General features: G+C 40.3%; 1 protein-coding gene across 8 annotated transcripts in view; it reads left to right on the top strand.

The window, feature by feature from the left end:
- Positions 1-18,908, top strand: part of CC2D2A (coiled-coil and C2 domain containing 2A) — a 133,538-nt gene that overhangs the window by 74,767 nt on the left and 39,863 nt on the right. For all 8 annotated transcript variants that reach the window (XM_068543200.1, XM_068543204.1, XM_068543199.1 and 5 more), the window contains 3 exons: positions 10,730-10,886; positions 13,437-13,584; positions 18,218-18,356. In XM_068543200.1, coding sequence (XP_068399301.1) covers positions 10,730-10,886; positions 13,437-13,584; positions 18,218-18,356 — 444 coding nt within the window. The remainder of the gene's footprint in view (positions 1-10,729; positions 10,887-13,436; positions 13,585-18,217; positions 18,357-18,908) is intronic.

Genomic DNA, 18,908 nt, shown 5'->3' with positions numbered 1-18,908 from the left:
CAGTGTCTTAGGCTTGCTGTTCTTCTGGCGAAACCTCTTTTATGATGCTGACAGATTCTCTTTTATGATACTAATAGGCATGTTACTTAGGCTTGCAAATATGTGGCACAGGTGCCTTTTTTTGCCATCTACCACCCATGCAGAAATCACTTATCCTCATCCACCACTTGTGCAGAAATTTCTCATTCTTATCCACCACCCTTGCCAGAAATGACAATTGATCATGCTTATTTTCCCCCACTGAGCCTGGATATAACTTCAGAATCCTTCTCAACACTGTACTCCAGGCAGCCACTACCTACTGATTGTAACTGACATTAAGTCTGCAGATACAATTACAGCTATGTAATTATTAAAATATTTAAATACTTCCCTACTGAATAGCAAAGAGTTTCCATCCTGGACCCCCAAAATGCCACCCTGGCCACATAGACCCCACTTCCAAGACCCTCTGGACCTTCTTACAGTGGACCAGTTAAAGGGTATGTCTGAACAAGGTTAATGCCTCCAGGACCCTGTTCCCTTGTACGGTAACAGCTCTTGTGATTGGTTAGCACTTGGCTGTGAGTACTGTTCAACGTTTTGAATATCAACCCCTGTCTAGACTCAGGTAGTTGAAAACCTTCTAAAACTGGTAGAGGAAGTTTGAAACAGCTAAGATAGGGGGTTATTTTGACAGTGGGAAGGAAGCACAGTAGAAATGCTCAGAATGAAGTAGGGATGCCAAGAAATGAGACGGTGACCCTGAACGGGTCAGCACTGGGCACCCAAGGTCAACCACCTGGGTTTGGGGCTTTCCAGAGACTGTGGCAATTTTGTCCTTCTCCTTTCATCCCTGATCTGGGGGTGGTGAGGGCTGAGGGTGATCCTCATGTACAAAGCACCTAGCATCATGACTCAAGCCAAATTCCTTTGCTGTGCTGATAACGGCATTGATAGCTACAAAATTGGAAAATGTTTTTCTGGAAAGTTTAGTGCTAGGCTTAGTCCAGTCACTCATATAATTCTGCAAAAACCCATCTGATTTTTAAGAAAATGTCTATGTATTTGGGAACTTAAGAAAACCAGAACGAACTTACTTTGCTGCTCAACTTAATATGGGTGAGAGGAGAAAGTAAGGAGATTTTGTTAAAGTAAAGAATGATAGGAGAAAGGGGATTGAATGCGGAGGTTTGGTGAAAATGTGAGTTTTTCTTAAGCCTGAAAATTCCCTATGAATCTCCGTGGGAAAATAATCTCTACATTTCTGCATGATGGGGTGATGGTACCTGAAGGTGAGAGCAGAGAGTCACCCAGCTCTGCACTGGGAAGGGAAGCCAAGGGCACCTCCAGGGGGATGGCCGGTGGGCTTGCCTGGTACTAACAACCCTGCCCGTGGTGCCAGGTCCACGCCGACTGTCTGTCCGCTTTCCTCTGGAGCCCCTGCTAAGCCTGACTGCCTACGCGGAGGGCTCCTCTTCCTCCGTCCTCTTAGCAAAGTTGTGTCTGAGGGCCTCTGGGATCCTGCTGACTGGGTTTCATCCCAGCATCTCTCCCTGTGAGAGGCACCATTATTTGAGTCACTTAACTACGAGGCACCATGGATCCAAAGACACAATCCCATTTCAGATTTGTTGAAATTAGAAAATCTGGTATTCTTTGTACCACTAACACCTGATTAAGAGAGGCCTTTCTTAGCCAGAGGTTCTCTGCAGTGCAGAGCCTGAAGGCAGTGTCTTTCTGTTTGCATGGCGAAGGGCTTTGGAACATTTAAAATCCAACTGCCTTTGGGCGGAGGGTCACACCCTGCTGGTTCTGAAGCCCCACATCTTTGCTGCTTCCCACATGAACCCTCCTGCCCTGGCCCTGCACACTTGTGTGTGCTTAAGCTACAGTTTAAAGCAAGACTTAACTGCACAGGGAAAACTGTCTAAGTGAAGAATAAAACTTGATGGAGAAAGTAAATAAACACAAAAGCCAGCTCGATGCTTTGCTGTCACCTGCTCGTCACCATGAGAGGTTGCTGGGGGGCCCTTAAGAGTCTTAACCTGTTCCACATCCACAGAATAGCAAAGATTTCAGCTATGCAGAGTTTGCCCCCTTGTTTGAGATTCATCCTTGACTCCTCCTCCCCTTCCTCCCCTGCAGAGGAAAAACTGATGTTGAGGAAGACCGAGATTCACGTGAGAAGATCAGATAGAGAGCTAGAGTGAGGCCGGGGAGAGCAGCAGACAGAACACGGCAGGTAGGAAGGACTGGGGGCCTCGGAAAGAGACCCTCCCACCCTGAAGCTAGTGCGAAGGACAGGAGAGAAGGCCCTGGCATCCGGGTGTCCAGCCTGCGTCCCTGTTGGTTGGTGAGAGCTCAGACCACCTGGCCAGTCTGTGAAACCCTCTCCCACTCTGGGCCATTCTAAATGTTCTGAATTACCGTGTAAGGAAAGACATCCTTCACCTCCCACTAATGTACCAGGACTTTATTTCACATATATTCTAAAACATAAAGGAAGCCTCCTATACTATCTCCCATTGACTCTCTTGAATATTAACTTGCTATGGATGTTACAATCGAAACAATTTTTTAAAGTAATGTGAAAAGGGTATTCTCTAAAATATTATGAAATGGATTTTTAAATAAAAAAACAAAACTTTATCCTACAATATTAAGAATATACTTGTAAGCTATTATCTTGGCCTTAAGAGCTGAATCATGTCATCTTCTTTAAAAAATTACAAATTAAAGGAGTCTTGGGTAAGTTCTTAAACTATCCATAAAGATTTGATAACTGATCAAATTACATATCATAATGGCTCAATGGCCTAATTTTTTATAATTGAGTAGTGGTTATAGATGAAATTAATTTAGAGGATATTGTATTTCGACTGTCTAGGAATAGTACTGTGCCATTTGGAAATTTTCCATATAACTGCAAGTTTTGAATTAGGGAAGTTTCAAGGATTACTGGCAACTTCAGGAGGGTAAGAAAAATCACCTTAAATGCATCTGTTTATGCCAGTGCTATCAAATTTCTTTAGAGGGTAATGTGTTTCAGAAAATGTTCCAAGATTGTCAGAACTATAATGCGTCAGTTGATGACTCAACAACCAAGCCCTGAATGTTGTGTAATTGTTGAGAGCCAGCTGAGGGTCTGATGCTGAGCCAGAAGTGTAGTGGAGCATTGGAAGCCATGTATACAGGGAAGGGAGGTACACACGGCCCTGTCTCAGGGAGCTTTAAATCCAGCTAGGAGATGCGAGAGAGACAACTTACAAAGAAGCAACGCTCAGCGCAGTACGATACACAGGACTGTTGAAGGGAACTGTGTTGATTGTGATGTTTGACTTCTTGCATGTTTTGAACCACAAGGCTCAGTGTTTCCTAGCCAGGCTTGAGATAGGAAAGCCAGGGCAGCCCTACAAAGCAGAAGATAAGTCCACAGGCTGGCCCAGAAAGCCAGGAGTGAGGGGATGAGGTTGGGCCCTCACAGCGGAAATGGGAGGAAGGAATTAATTAGAGCAACACTGCAGCCTTGAAAGAAGGATTGACAGGACTTGATGATGGTTTGATTAGAGGGAGTAAAAAGAAAAGGAATCAAAGTTGGCCCCAAGGGAAGGGTGAGATGGGACTTCACAGGATGGGAGCTGGAATGGGACCAGAGCCCTTCCAGAAAGGTCTTGAAAAGGTCTGGCTTCTGAGGTCATTCCAAAATAAATGCTTGGTGTTTCACAAAAATGAAGTTTGATTTAGAAATAAAAAAGCTTTGTGATAATGACCTTCACTTCCTTATCATTCACATCTATAATATCACCCCATATTCATCTTCTTGACTCCCCAAAACTAACAGCTGTTGTATAATACTGCTGGGTGGCTTTGAAATATCTTAGCATTATTATTTTTTCCTTATGAATTAGTCCTGTTGAGCTTTCATATTCCTGGCATGACGATTGAGATAGGGAACTTTTCCTTTTAACCAAGTTGGCAATAACTCGAGTTTCCCTTTCCAGAGCCTCTCCTGATTTCTCTGGCTCTTCTGCAGAATTGCACTCTCCACGTGGGAAAAGCAATCCTCTTTGGACAAGTGTCCTTGATAACCCTCCTGTAGCTCACTGGGACAGGGGGAGAGAAAATAAGGATACCAAAAGGAGACTCCCTCCCAGAAGCCTGGCAGGGAAAGGAAGGAGGGAAATGGATCAGGGGTCTGAAAGGAGACCGTGGTTTACTTTAGGGTGTAGTTGACTGGAACACATTTGTCAGCTGTGGGAAAAGAAGCCAGTCCAGAAAAGATTGATGACTTGGAAAATAAAAAGGAAGGTTGTAGGGGGAGTGGGTGGGAGAAAGGAAGGAAAGAGGGTGGGAGTGTTGAGGGAAGGAATGCCACAGGATACTGGGAGGGGTGGGATCAAGACAGAATAGCATGGTCCTTCGAGTCAAGAGTGATGACACAAGGGACGGGGTGGAGGGCTGGCCGTAAGGGGGTTCACCTCCAATGCCCACAGCCTTTTCAGTGAAGGAAGGGAGTCTGTGGGCACAAGAGTAAGGAAGGTTTGATCCAACACTGAAGGGAAATGGGGACATCAACCAAGAGACAATTAACAGACTGGACGATAACATCACCGGTGGCTGAGATTACAGGACAGCCACTTATACCAAATCCAACACCACCATGTGCAAAATATGAAACTGCTGTGTTTTGTTTTGCTTTGTTTTGTTTAGGTTTTTAAATAAGAGAAACATGACTTAAGACCATGCAGTATAAACTACTTCACGATGGATTCTTTTTTATCTAAACTTAATGCCCCTACGTTTCTAAGGTTTGTCTTATCTATACAGTTCTAAATACCGTTAGCAGGTAAATCTGCACCAGAGTGTTGAGTTAAAGCAAACACCATTCCAAATGCAGGAGAAGTTAATAAGAATCACATAAATAGTTCCAATTTGGTAGCAGCTGATCGAATTGCTATTCTGAATTCACTGCTGCCTTGCTTTATATAACAGGAATTTTTGAACAGTTGAACATAAATTATATTTCCTGCCTTGTTTCTTCATTAACATTCCACCTTCAAACACACACACACAAACATTCATTTTGCTTAGAGCAGTGCTTCTCAATGGAGATTATGTTGCCCACCCCCCTGGTGGGGGGTGCCTTTGGGCAATGTCTGGAGACATTTTAATGATCACAAGTGGTGAGGAGCTACTGGCACCTCTAATAAGTCGAGGCCAGAGATGCTGTTAAACATCTTACAGTGTACAGGACAGTATACTGCAACAAAGAATTGTTCAGCCCCAAATGTCAACAGTGCTGAGGTTGAGAACCCCTGACTTAGAAAGAAAACGAAAATTAAACTTAATTATACAAAAAAAGCGATTTGCAAATACCTATAAAGCCCAAAGTGCCCATTTTCTGATTTTTAAAAATAGCATTTCATCCTAGCATTAAATAGAACTGCTATTTAAAAAGTTAGGGTGTCTTGTAAAGACAGATCTTACATGTTAAAGTTTAATTTAAATAAAAGAAATTCTTATTTTACAAAACTTACTAACATCAACTGGCTACCTTAAAAAAGTAGGGTAAAAAGTTTAGGAAATTTTTGGATTTTTTTTTTTTTTTTGGCTTTGTGGGATGGTATCCATTTTTCCTTATTTAAAAAAAAAAGTTGATAATTACCTTCTGAGACAGTAGTCCCAATCAGCAAACCCTCCATTCCCCCAGAGTTTGTAGTTGCCTCTGTCCTACAGACTCAGCACCAAGACTCTCCAATTCATTTCCTCTCTGACACTAGACAGGAATGTGTTTCCGGAGATGGGGAAACAGACCCTTCCACTGACATCTACCAGAAATGCCCTTTATGTAGTAACTGCTGTTTTATTGGCCATCGTTAACCGTGGTGACCAGCACAGGCACATCCACAAGGAATTAAAAATCAAAACAGAAGCTCAGAGACATCTCTTAAGGTCCTTCCACAATAAAATACTTGATAAACTATTAAAGTCTAGCAGGGATATTTTTGCAAAGGCACTGGAGTCAGATAATATAGAAACTTTGTCCTGTGCAGCTGAGTAAACAAACACTGAATTCTATTATGGAAGGGGATATAAGGAATCTGAAAAATACTTGGATTTGTTTTTATTTTTAGATGTGTTTCACACCCTGATTTAGTTGCCCTGGGTGTTGGGCTGTTTGGGAATTCATTAGTCATAGGAGTGGTTAAGAGAGACACAAAGTCAGGCAAAATTTAAATACTAAATACTGCATTTATGTCATCTTGTGAAGCATTTTACCAGCATAAATGGTATTTTCTGACAGTTGGTATGGTTTCTATTGCCTTAACTTGAAGGGTTTTATTAGCTCCTGATTTTTTTAAAGCATTTAAGGTTTAATGTAGTTTGTTTTTCACCTCCTTGCCTTTGGGTTCCCAGAAATATAGACGATTTAATTATAAATATGGAATATGCCATAGAATTCCTATAAGGCCTCAGAAACTTAATGTCTTCCTTGAAAAAAAATAGTGTGTCTTGAAAAGACATTCTTACAAGTTAAAATTTATGTTAAATAAAAGTCTTTTGTCATAAAGCTGAATAAAATCAATTGACCAACAATATTTAATGAGATATTTGGGAAATGTAATCATGTTTATGAAAGACCTTTGTAAACTTCAAAGTATTATAAAAATGCACATGCTTGTTGTCAATTGTATGCCCAAACGAAGAGGGAAGAAACATTTATTGAGCTCATACAGAGGGAAAGAGACTTTTCATCCATCTCAGCTAAACTGCACCACTGCCTTCCTGCTGAGCTTTGGGTAACATCCTCATTTTACAATGAGAGCAAAAGTGAGGGGGATGTCATGCCCAAGGTCACACAGCACAGCCAGTAAGTTGCAATGTCAGGATTCAGTCCCAGACCAGTTGAACCACAAGGCTGCCCTGTCTTGTCCACCACACTGCCCTCCGCAGGCTGTGGGAGGAGCTGACAGTCACGTGGGGAGTAAAACAAGTCAGGTAAAAAAAATCTGAGAGCCATACTACACCCAAGTCTACCAGCCGTTCAGAGAAGAAAACAATTCCATTCCACGGATTTATCATCTAACAACTTACTTCTATTAACAGTTCTATGTTTAACCTTTTGAGGAACTGCCAGATTGCTTTCCAAAGTGGCTGCATTATTTTACATTCCCACCAGCAGTGTGTGAGTTTCCATTTTCTCGACATCCTTGCCAACACTTGTTATCATTTGCCTTTTTGATTGCAGCCCTCCTTGTGGGTGTGAAATAGTATCTCAGTGTGGTTTTGCTTTGCATTTCCTTGACGGATAATGATGTTGATCATTCATACAAGCATTATTCATAATAGTCAAAAAGTGGAAACAACCCAAATACCCATCAAGTAAAATGTGACATAGCCACACAATGGAATATTATTTGGCAATAAAAAAAGAACGAAGTACTGATACATGGTACAACATGGCTGATTCTTTAAAGCATTAAGAATGAATGCTAAGTGAAAGAAGTCAGTTCAGTTACAAAGAATCACAAGGTGTATGAGTCCATTTACTTAAAATGTCCAGAATAGGCAGAGCTATAGAGACAGAGTATATTTGTGGTTGCCTAGGGCTGTCAGGAAGGGGAGGTGAAAAGGGAAATAATGGCTAACGGGTATGAGAGTTTTGTCAGGGTGACGAAATGTTCTAAAATTGATTGTAGTGTTATTTTTCTGGATTTTGTGAGTTTATAGCATTTGTCAGCTTTTTAAAATTTATACTTTGTTGTGATTTGTTCTCATTCTAAATAAATAGTCTCTTCTGTAAAAATAAATAAATAAATTTTGTCCACAAAATCAGAAAAAAAAAAACAAAACATTTAACCTGCTCCCTTCTAAATATATTAATTCACAGATGGTAGGTACTGAGCAGTCAAAGGGAAATCAAACAAGATCCCTACTCTCAGGAATCTCACCATCCAGTAAGACAAATGATGCATAAACAACGAATTTCAATAGAGGGGATAAGCATTCCCACAAGGAAATCACAGGGAAAGGTGGTGGCACCTAAGGAAGTATGGGTGGGCATGTGGCAGGTCTCACTCAGTGTCCAGTACAGCAGGGGCACCTTCCAGGGAGGTAAAGCCCCTGCACGAAGTGGGCAGTGCACCCTCGCCTTGCTGAGAGACCAAGCCCCTTGAGAATCTGAGAGGAAGTCAGAGACAGGAAGAGTTCGGTGGTCTTTTGATCACGATGGCCCATGCTAAGGTGATCCTTTAACCTTTGATTGTAGCCATTGTTTTTATAGCACTTCCATGTTTTGTGGTTCTTTCATTCAGATTTTAAATTATCTTTCAGTCATTATTTCTCACCAATCTATCTAAAGTAATTATACTTTATGGATCATGGTTATGGCTTTAAAAGGTTTCTTAATTGTTTAATCACCTTTCTGATTTTCCTTGACCAATGAGGAAGATGTAAGAAAAAGTGTACGAGTTTTGAAGTGAAACAGTTGTAGATTCAAATCGCAGCTTTGTGACTTAAGAGATGAGGGACTAAGGGAAGTTTCTCCCCTTTGTCGAGCCACACACATCCATAACCTAGAATTGCTGGGTCTGTTATCTCTCTTAATCTTTACCACAAACCGTCCTTCATAGGATTGTGGTTAAGATTAGACGAGATAACAGACGGCTTCATACAAAGGAATGTCTCAGTGAATTAAAATTTGGGGGGAAGTACAAAAAATTTTAAAGAAAAACCCACCATTTTCTCAGACTGAAACTTGATGCCGGTGAGTTCATAATTGAATAGGTCAAACCAAGGTCTCCTGTGCAATAAACAACAACCCGCTACATGTTCTTTAAGGTCTGTGATATTATAAAACGGCAGGTTCTTATGAGAGGTTGAGGTAAGCAAAAAAAATGGCCATCCTTTCTCCATTAGAGTTCTGAGCCAATACAAATATAGAGAAAAAGTGTTAAAAAATGTAAAAAGAGAGGGGGATCACCTATAAATTAATAGAGCCTTGAGGGACATACCAATCAATTGCAATGTATGGAATAAATTGTGATATTAATTCAAAGTAATTTTTTGAGACTCTAAGGAGCATTTGAAACTTACTGATATTTGACGTTATTAAGGAATTGCTGTGATAATAGTATTATAATTATGCCTTTTTATATCCTTCTCTTTTAGAGATACGTATTGAAACATTTACAGTAAAATGATGTCTGAGTTCAAAATACTGGTCGAGAGTCAAATGGTTGAGAGTGTAGATAAAACCAGATTGGCCATAAATTAATGGTAATTGAAGCTAGGTAGGTGATGGGTTCATGGTATATTATTCTTCTAAGATTACATATATTTGAAATTTTCCCTAAAAGATGTTTTTAATAAGGAAAAAAAATCACCTATTTACTGATAAAGATGAATTTGGAGAGCATGGCTTAAATGTGCCACTCATGGGCTTCCTGCTGAGCCCCTGAATTAGGCAGAGGTAAGCCCTGCACAATCACAGGTTTCTTGGTGCACCCAGCCTGTTAGAATACCTCACAGTGGTACTAAGTCTGGGGTTTTGAGTTCAGTTCCTATGCAGTCTCTGCTTTGTCTTTGCCCCAGTAGCCCCTCAAAGCTCAATCAGCCATCTTGCAAATGTGAGCTGGTAGATACCAGGGAGATGAGGCCAGGACAGCAGTCCAGTACAAATCCATCCTCATCCTTATCCTTGGAAAAGAATTCATATCACATGATACGGAGAGGGTAGGCAGAGAGGCTCCATAGTGTCATTTTTGTGCATTCAGGTGGTAAATGGAAAGTATTAATCAGAGGGAACTCTATTGCATAAGAAGAAAAATAGGAGTACTTAATTTGTAGAAATAAAAGAGTAAAATCTGCATTTTAGAGAAATGTGTACCAGCCAGAGAGGCCTCATGGGAAGAAAGAATAAAACATAGAAAGGAAGCCAGCAGAGCTGTGGAATATTTTATCTTTTACCACAAAAGAAATGACCCAAGAATACAGGGGAAGAATACAAAAGAAATGACCCAAGAATACAGGGAAGCAGAGGGTCCTACTGAGACTGTATTGTATATTCATAATCTGTGGTTGCCCTGGCAATGGGTCCTTCATCTCATGGTGATGGCATTACAGTAAGACACACCACAGTAATTAGTATCAGAGCTACAGGGGGTCAAGTTAGCTCCATTTTGGGAGAAGGCCTGAGAAGAAGCTGGATAGGATTTCAGCAACTAACAAATAAAATGAGGTCTTGAAGGAAAGAACTTTGAGAGATTTACCCAATAACAGATTTGAACTTGATACCCTAGAGTACTTCTAGGTATGGTGCGTTTCCTACTGACTTTGAGGTTGGTGCAGATGATAAACCATCTAGTGGCATGTCCATATTGTCCCACCTTTCAACCTGATGGCGTTTCTCTCTGAAATAATCTGAACCAGGAGAAAGAGGAAGCCCATTCTCCAAACTACTGTGTATTAGTCTGACATAGAAACAATTGCAGTCGCCTGATAATTTGATTAACCTCTCTACCCCAGGAGATTAGGCCAGGCAAGAGGACAGGGTGCCAACAACGTGACCATAAATAGGGTATAACCTGGTCTCCATGGAGACCATAGCAACACAACTCAACTTTCCACTCTGAGATGGGCGCTCTTGACTAGAACAGTGACCAGCACAGAAAAATGTACTCATTATCTGGGAGTGAGCACCCTTTATTGCTGTTTTTATTTGGCTGTTTCCCTTCCTCAATTTCAGGTATATGAAACAGTTGGACACAGTGGTACCACCTTGCTAGCAGAAGTGTTTCTGCCTATTCCTGAAACTACTGTTGTCACTGGAAGAGCTCCCACTGAAGAAGTGGAGTTTAGCAGTAACCAGCATGTGACACTGGACCACGAGGGAGTTGGCAGCGGTATGGAAAGCCTCATTGGCTCACGGATTCCTGGTCAAATTTGAACATATCTTTTTTTTTCACTTATCAGACAAGCATACAATTATAAAATTGCTATCAGAAACTTAAATTAAAGCAATAATCATATACAATTTTTGGCAAAGTCATTTTTATATACTATGGGTGGCCAGAAAATTCATATAACTATGCAAGTGTAAAGTAGTTTTACCGTGTGAATTAAGGGCCTTTAGATTGCCTTTGACACCTTAATTCAACTTCTAGGAATCTTTCCTAAGAAAACAATTTGAAATGAAGACAAAACTTTGTGCATAACAAAAATGTACCTCACAGTGTTATTTGTAAGGCTGAAAAGTTTGAAATAAATAATAGGAGGATTATTAAATAATATTCTCTCTTATCTTCTTCTACAATTCTGATTAAATATATGATGGACCATCTCACTCTGTCCACCATGTTTTTTAACCTCTCTTTAATATACTTGACATCTCTTTTTTTCACTTTTATATTCTGTGCAATTTCTTTAAGTCAGTCTTCCAAATCATGAATTCACTTTTTGGCTGTGTCCAGTCATTGAAACTCATCACTGCATTTTTCGTTTCAATGATTATATTCTTCACCTCTAGAAATTCTATTTAGTTTTTTTTTTTTTTTTAAGATCCTGTCATTTACCTGCTTAAATTTATTTATTTATTTATATATATATATATATTTTTTTTTTTTTTTTTGGTTGTGTTGGGTCTTTGTTTCTGTGCGAGGGCTTTCTCTAGTTGCGGCAAGCGGGGGCCACTCTTCATTGCGGTGCACGGGCCTCTCACTATCGCGGCCTCTCTTGTTGCAGAGCACAGGCTCCAGACACGCAGGCTCAGTAGTTGTGGCTCACGGGCCTAGTTGCTCCGCGGCATGTGGGATCTTCCCAGACCAGGGCTCGAACCCGTGTCCCCTGCATTGGCAGGCAGATTCTCAACCACTGTGCCACCAGGGAAGCCCCCTCTATTTAGTTTTTTACAATCAGTGCTGACAACTTTTTGTCCTTTTCTGACACTGTCAATCATTTCTTTTATTCATTAATTCATTCATTTATTCTTTAAAACACATTAAAATATTTTTCAATATTCTGTATCTGATCATTCCAACACCTATCTGCTTATTAGTCTGATTCTGATTCTGTTTCCTCACGTGCCTGGTGATTTTTTATTATGAGAGCATATCTGGAACTTTATCTTCAAGAATTCTTTGAGTCTCAAAACTGATCACCAGTCTAAAAGTCTGGAGGCTTAAGCTTTTAGTTGCAGCTCTGCTACTGACAAGGTGTGTGATCCTAGTAATCATGTAACCTCTTTGAATATCATCTTCCTCATTCATAAAATGGATCTAATAATAACACCCTTAATGTCATATAGGGTTATTTTGAAGATCCAAGATGGAGTGTTCAGTATGAAGGAAAGATCTTTGAAAAACACAAAGATGCTGTTACAGGGTTAACAGTGGTAGAGTTTTTGTGTTAATAATATTAACTGGAACTCCCCAAAGCATGAAGTTGCTATATTTCATGCTTGAAAATCTTTACTTAATTTACTTGATTAAATGCCCTGCCCCGAGACTTTTTTTATCACTAATGTCCAATCAGTGAGGGCCAAATCAGTGAGGCTTTACCGTCGCTACAATAGCTAAGCAATAGCATCTGTGGAGTGGTCAGTGTTTGCCAGGCATGTCTGAGTCTTTGCAAGTTTTACCTCACTTAACATGCTGTTCCTCACTCCAGGCACACTCTGACCTTAGGGCCTTTGCCTTTGTTCCTTCTGCCAAAAAGGCTCTTTCTCAAGATAACTACATGCCTCACTTGCGCTTTCTTCAGGCCCTTATTCAAAAGTGACTTCTCATGGAGCCCTCCCTGGCCACCCCGTCTGAAAGTTCAACCCCTGCCTCCTCCAAACACACATTTTCTATACACCTTCCCTAATTTGTTTCTCTTTTGCATTTATCACTCTTTAACATACTGCCCATGTCTCTTACTTATCTTGCTTATAACCTGTGTCTCCTACTTGAATGTAAACTCCATGAGAACAGGGATTCCTATCAGTTTTGTTTCTTTACTGCTATCTTTGTGACCAGAATAGTGCCAGCATGAAGTAGGAGCTCAAAGAAGTATCTACTGAATGAATGAATAAATGAATGTCTTCACAGTAATCCATAAAAGGGGGTACTATTATGTTCCCTATTTTATACACAACGAAACCAAGGTTCAGAGAAGTTAAGTAATTTGTCCACACAGCTGTTAAGTGGCAGAACCAGAATATACATGCAGTTGGTCCCACTCGAGAGTGCATCGTTCATTATAATGCCTACACTCTGCTGTCAAGAGATAGAGCCAAGTGGCTGATGGTGAGCGTCATTCCCTGAAGAAGTTCAGTGATGTTGATTTGAATTATGTGTTCCATCCCCACCACTCCCACCCACTCTGTTCCATTTGTCTACTTTCTGCTTTCTTACTAGTACTGGGCTCACTCCCTCTTTCTAAACAACATCCTATTTAATCTGCTGTTTCCCCAGGAGTACCCTTCTCATTTGAAGCTGATGGTAGTAATCAACTGATTCTAATGACCTCAGGGAAAGTGTCCAACAGTGTGGCATGGGCCATTGGAGAAAATGGGATTCCTTTAATTCCTCCATTGTCACAGCAGAATATTGGATTTAGAAGGTAATGTATGGCTAGAATAAGCTGATGGGCAATGTCAGAATTGGCATGAACAATATCCAGTGGGAAAAAAGCTTGCAATATCACATTCTTTCCTTTTATTGTTATGTGCCAGTATTTTCAGGGTTGTTTTTTTTTTTTATCAGTAAAGCACTTTACCTTATTTAATCTTCACCAATTAACTCTGTGAAGTATTCTTTTCCCAATTTCACAGATGGGGAAAGTGCATAGCACATACCTGTATATATCAATATTTGGCCCTAAGTAAAGGTTCATTGTGAATGATGATTGGTGTAGAACCTTCTGGTTATGTGAAAGTCCCTATTCTCAGTCCCCTTCCTTGATTGCTAGTGCTAGGTTTCTACTCAGAACAGCAGAAAGGGACTCTGGGCCTCACCAGTTCACTCCAGATGGACGGGCCCTCTCTCTTTGTGGTTGATGCCTGTCCAGGCAGCCTGGACTGTGTCTTGCTTCTGTCCTTCCCCAATAGATGTGTCTTGAGTGGATCATCTTACCACTGTTGTCTCAATTGCCTCCATAAAATAAAAGGACTTACCTTGATCACCAAGAAGACACTTCCCAAGTCAAAGACTGTCATTTTCAACGTGTGGAAAAACAGACTGGGGCTGGTTTTGTTCCCTTTACACCCTCTCCATTCAGTGCAAATGCTTGTATCCATGCGATAAAAACAACAAGGCCTTTCTCAGCCAGGACCCTGGCAGCATTTCCAGTGGAGGCTCGTTTATGCCTTTGAATATAAGCCTTTTGCATTTGTCTCATTGAGTTTTATGCTGGAGAAATTTCCTGGGGATGAAAGCTCCAGCTGCTCAGGAGAGGAGGTAAAACAGTGTGAGTGATGAGAGATGCGGCCCTGTTAATAAAGTCCCAACTCATAGAGGGAACCTACCTCAACATAATAAAGGCCATATATGACAAACCCACAGCAAACATCATTCTTAATGGTGAAAAACTGAAAGCATTTCCTCTGAGATCAGGAACAAGACAAGGATGTCCACTCTCACCACTATTATTCAACACAGTTTTGGAAGTCCTAGCCATGGATATCAGAGAAGAAAAAGAAATAAAAGGAATACCAACTGGAAAAGAAGAAGTAAAACTGTCACTGTTTGCAGTTGACATGATACTATACATAGAGAATCCTAAAGATGCCACCAGAAAACTACTAGAGCTAATCAATGAATTTGGTGAAGTTGCAGGATACAAAATTAATGCACAGAAGTCTCTTGCATTCCTATAAACTATTGATGAAAAATCTGAAAGAGAAATTAAGGAAACACTCCCATTTACCATTGCAACAAAAAGAATAAAATACCTAGGAATAAACCTACCTAGGGAGACAAAAGACCTGTATGCAGAAAACTATAAGACACTGATGAAAGAAATTAAAGATGATACCAACAGATGGAGAGATATACCATGTTCTTGGATTGGAAGAACCAATATTGTGAAAATGACTATACTACCCAAAGCAATCTACAGATTCAATGCAATCCCTATCAAATTACCAATGGCATTTTTTACAGAACTAGAACAAAAAATCTTAAAATTGGTATGGAGACACAAAAGACCCTGAATAGCCAAAGCAGTATTGAGGGAAAAAAAACGGAGCTGGAGGAATCAGACTCCCTGACTTCAGACTATACTACAAAGCTACAGTAATCAAGACAATATGATACTGGCACAAAAACAGAAACATAGATCAATGGAACAAGATACAAAGCCCAGAGATAAACCCACGCACCTATGGTCAACTAATCTATGACAAAGGTGGCAAGAATATACAATGGAGAAAAGACAGTCTCTTCAATAAGTGGTGCTGGGAAAACTGGACAGCTACATGTAAAAGAATGAAATTAGAACACTCCCTAACACCATACACAAAAATAAACTCAAAATGGATTAGAGACCTAAATGTAAGACTGGACCCTATAAAACTCTTAGAGGAAAACATAGGAAGAACACTCTTTGACATAAATCACAGCAAGATCTTTTTTGATCCACCTCCTAGAGTAATGGAAATAAAAACAAAAATAAACAAATGGGACCTAATGAAACTTAAAAGCTTTTGCACAGCAAAGGAAACCATAAACAAGAAGAAAAGACAACCCTCAAAATGGGAGAAAATATTTGCAAACAAATCAATGGACAAAGGATTAATCTCCAAAATATATAAACAGCTCATGCAGCTCAATATTAAAGAAACCAACAACCCAATCCAAAAATGGGCAGAAGACCTAAATAGACATTTCTCCAAGGAAAACATACAGATGGCCAAGAAGCACATGAAAAGCTGCTCAACATCACTAATTATTAGAGAAATGCAAATCAAAACTACAATGAGGTATCACCTCACACCAGTTAGAATGGGCATCATCAGAAAATCTACAAGCAACAAATGCTGGAGGGGGTGTGGAGAAAAGGGAACCCTCTTGCACTGTTGGTGGGAATGTAAATTGATACAGCCGCTATGGAGAACAGTATGGAGGTTCCTTAAAAAACTAAAAATAGAATTACCATATGACCCAGCAATCCCACTACTGGGCATATACCCAGAGAAAACCATAATTCAAAAAGACACATGCACCCCAGTGTTCATTGCAGCACTATTTACAATAGCCAGGACATGGAAGCACCCTAAATGCCCATCGACAGACGAAGGGATAAAGAAGTAGTGGTACATATATACAATGGAATATTACTCAGCCATAAAAAGGAACGAAATTGGGTAATTTGTAGAGACATGGATGGATCTAGAGACTGTCATACAGAGTGAAGTAAGTCAGAAAGACAAAAACAAATATCATATATTATCGCATATATGTGGAACCTAGAAAAATGGTACAGATGACCGGGCAGGGCAGAAATAGAGACACAGATGTAGAGAACAAACATATGGACACCAAGGGGGGAAAGCGGTGGGGGGCGGGGATGGTGGTGTGATGAATTGGGAGATTGGGATTGACATGTATACACTGATGTGTATAAAATGGATGACTAATAAGGACCTGCTGTATAAAAAAATAAATAAAATAAAATTCAAAAAATATAAAATAAAATAAAGCCCCAACTCAACCAAGGTGACCACACTGGCCCCCTTGGAACTCAGTCATGTCCAAAGTTGGTGCTTAAGTTGGTTGCATAAGTGTTTATTTTTTCTCTTTTATTTTAGCTACAAGTGGTCCCCAGTTATCTGGGAGATGAGGCCTTCTGGGCATCCTGCACCAGATGCAGAGGCACCTGTCACTAGTCTGGATCCAGGGACTCAGGACACTTAACGCACTGGGAAGAGTTGTAGGAATGCAGGGTCACAGTTGCATTCCTTCTATTTATACTTCTTTTCTCCCCCAGTTTTACTGAGATATAACCGACATACAGCACTGTATAAGTTTAAGATGTACAACATAATGACTCGGTATTTGTACATACTGCAAAATGATTATCACAATAAGTTTAGGTAACACATCCATCACCACACATAGTTATAATTTTTTCCTTGTGATGAGAAATTTTAAGATCTGCTATCTTAGCAATTTCCAAGTATACAATAGAGTATTATTAACTATAGTCACCATGCTGTACCTTAGATTTCCAGAACTTATTCATATTACAACTGGAAGTTTGTACTCTGGAGTCCCTTCATCCATTTCTCCATCCCCGTCACCTCTGGCTCCACCAATCTATTCTCTGTTTCTATGAGTTTGTGTTTTTTAGATTCCACATAGAAGTGAGATCATCTCACTTAGTATAACGCCCTCAAGGTCCATCCAGTTGTTTCAAATGACAGGATTTCCTTCTCTTACGGCTGAATAATATTCTGTATATGATATATATATTATACATATGTATCATATTTTATTTATCCATTCATCCATTGATGGACACTTAGGTTGTTTCCATGTCTTAGTTATTGTAAATAATGCTGCAATAAACATGGGAGTGCAGATATCTCTTTGGGATACTGATTTTGTTTACTTTGGATATATCCCCAGATGTGGGATTGCTGGATTATATGGTTGTTCTACTTTTAATTTCTTGAGGAGCCTCCATACTGTTTTCCATGGTGGCTGCACCAATTTACATTCCCACCAATAGTGCACAAGGGACTACCTTTTTTTTCATATCCTTGCCAACACTTGTTTTCACTTGTCTTTTTGATTATAGCCATTCTGACAGGTGTGAGGTGATATTTCATTATAGTTTTGATTTGCATTTCCCTGATGATTAGCGATGTTGAGCATCTTTTCATGTGTCTGTTGGCCACTTGTACGTCTTCTTTGGAAAAATGTCAGTTCAGATCCTTTGCCCATTTTAATTAGATTATTTGTTTTCTTGCTACCGAGTTGTATGAGTTCCTTATATTTTTTGGATGTTAACCCCTTATTAGATGTGTGCTTTGAAAATACTTTCTCCCACCATTCAGACTTCTTTATTATGCTTGTAACATATTTAATAGTAACCATCAAGTAAAGAAAAATGTCAAAAGTCCTTCCTTATGATCAGATTTTCTCTCATAGGGAATAGCCTCCTTAAGCAGTGCTATCCCTGGGATTTTGTGGTCTTGATGCAAACTGCTCTGTAATAAAGTCGGTCTCATGGAATCAACTTTCATTTTCAGCGCTTTGAAGAGAGCAGATGCCATCTCATCCATTGGCACATCAGGACTGACAGACATGAAAAAGTTGGCCAAGTGGGCAGCAGAGTCCAAGCTTGACCCCAATGACCCCAGCAATGCCCCTTTGATGCAGCTCATCTCGGTAATGTGGCAGGAGATCTGGACACACACCACTTCTCCACTTGGTGTGATAATAACAGAAATGGCTGGTCCTTGACACACATTTTCTTTCCCATATGTTCTCCTGCACAATAGTGTTTAAGAGCATGAAGCCTGGGTTGAATGACAGGTTTAAATTTTAGCTCTGTACCTACTGGCTGTGTGATGAAGGCAAGCACTCATGCCCCTAAGCCCTGTGATGCCCTCACAGTGTTGTCAGGAGGAAACGAGCTTCTGCGGATCAACATCTAGCTGGGCACACGGTCAGTGTGCAGTCAACGTCAGCTGCTGCTGGTGTTGTTACTCTTACCTCTAACCTCTGTAAAACCCCTAAAGAAAAGTTTCAATTTGCCCCTTCTGTGGAGAGACACTGAACCCAGACACTCAGGGTTCCTTGCTCCACATCCCAGAGATGGTAAGGACACGGCTCCAAGTTGATGTGATTTCAGGCCCTGTGGTCTTTCCATCATACCTTGAAGGGCTGATGGGGCATTTTCAGAAATGGTGGTTCTGTTTGTGTTCTTGTTGGATGATT

Source organism: Eschrichtius robustus, chromosome 4 (assembly GCF_028021215.1).
Source record: "Eschrichtius robustus isolate mEscRob2 chromosome 4, mEscRob2.pri, whole genome shotgun sequence".
Classification (NCBI taxonomy): domain Eukaryota; kingdom Metazoa; phylum Chordata; class Mammalia; order Artiodactyla; family Eschrichtiidae; genus Eschrichtius; species Eschrichtius robustus.
Note: the sequence above shows the minus strand (reverse complement) of the source record. Positions and strands in the feature narration are given on the sequence as shown.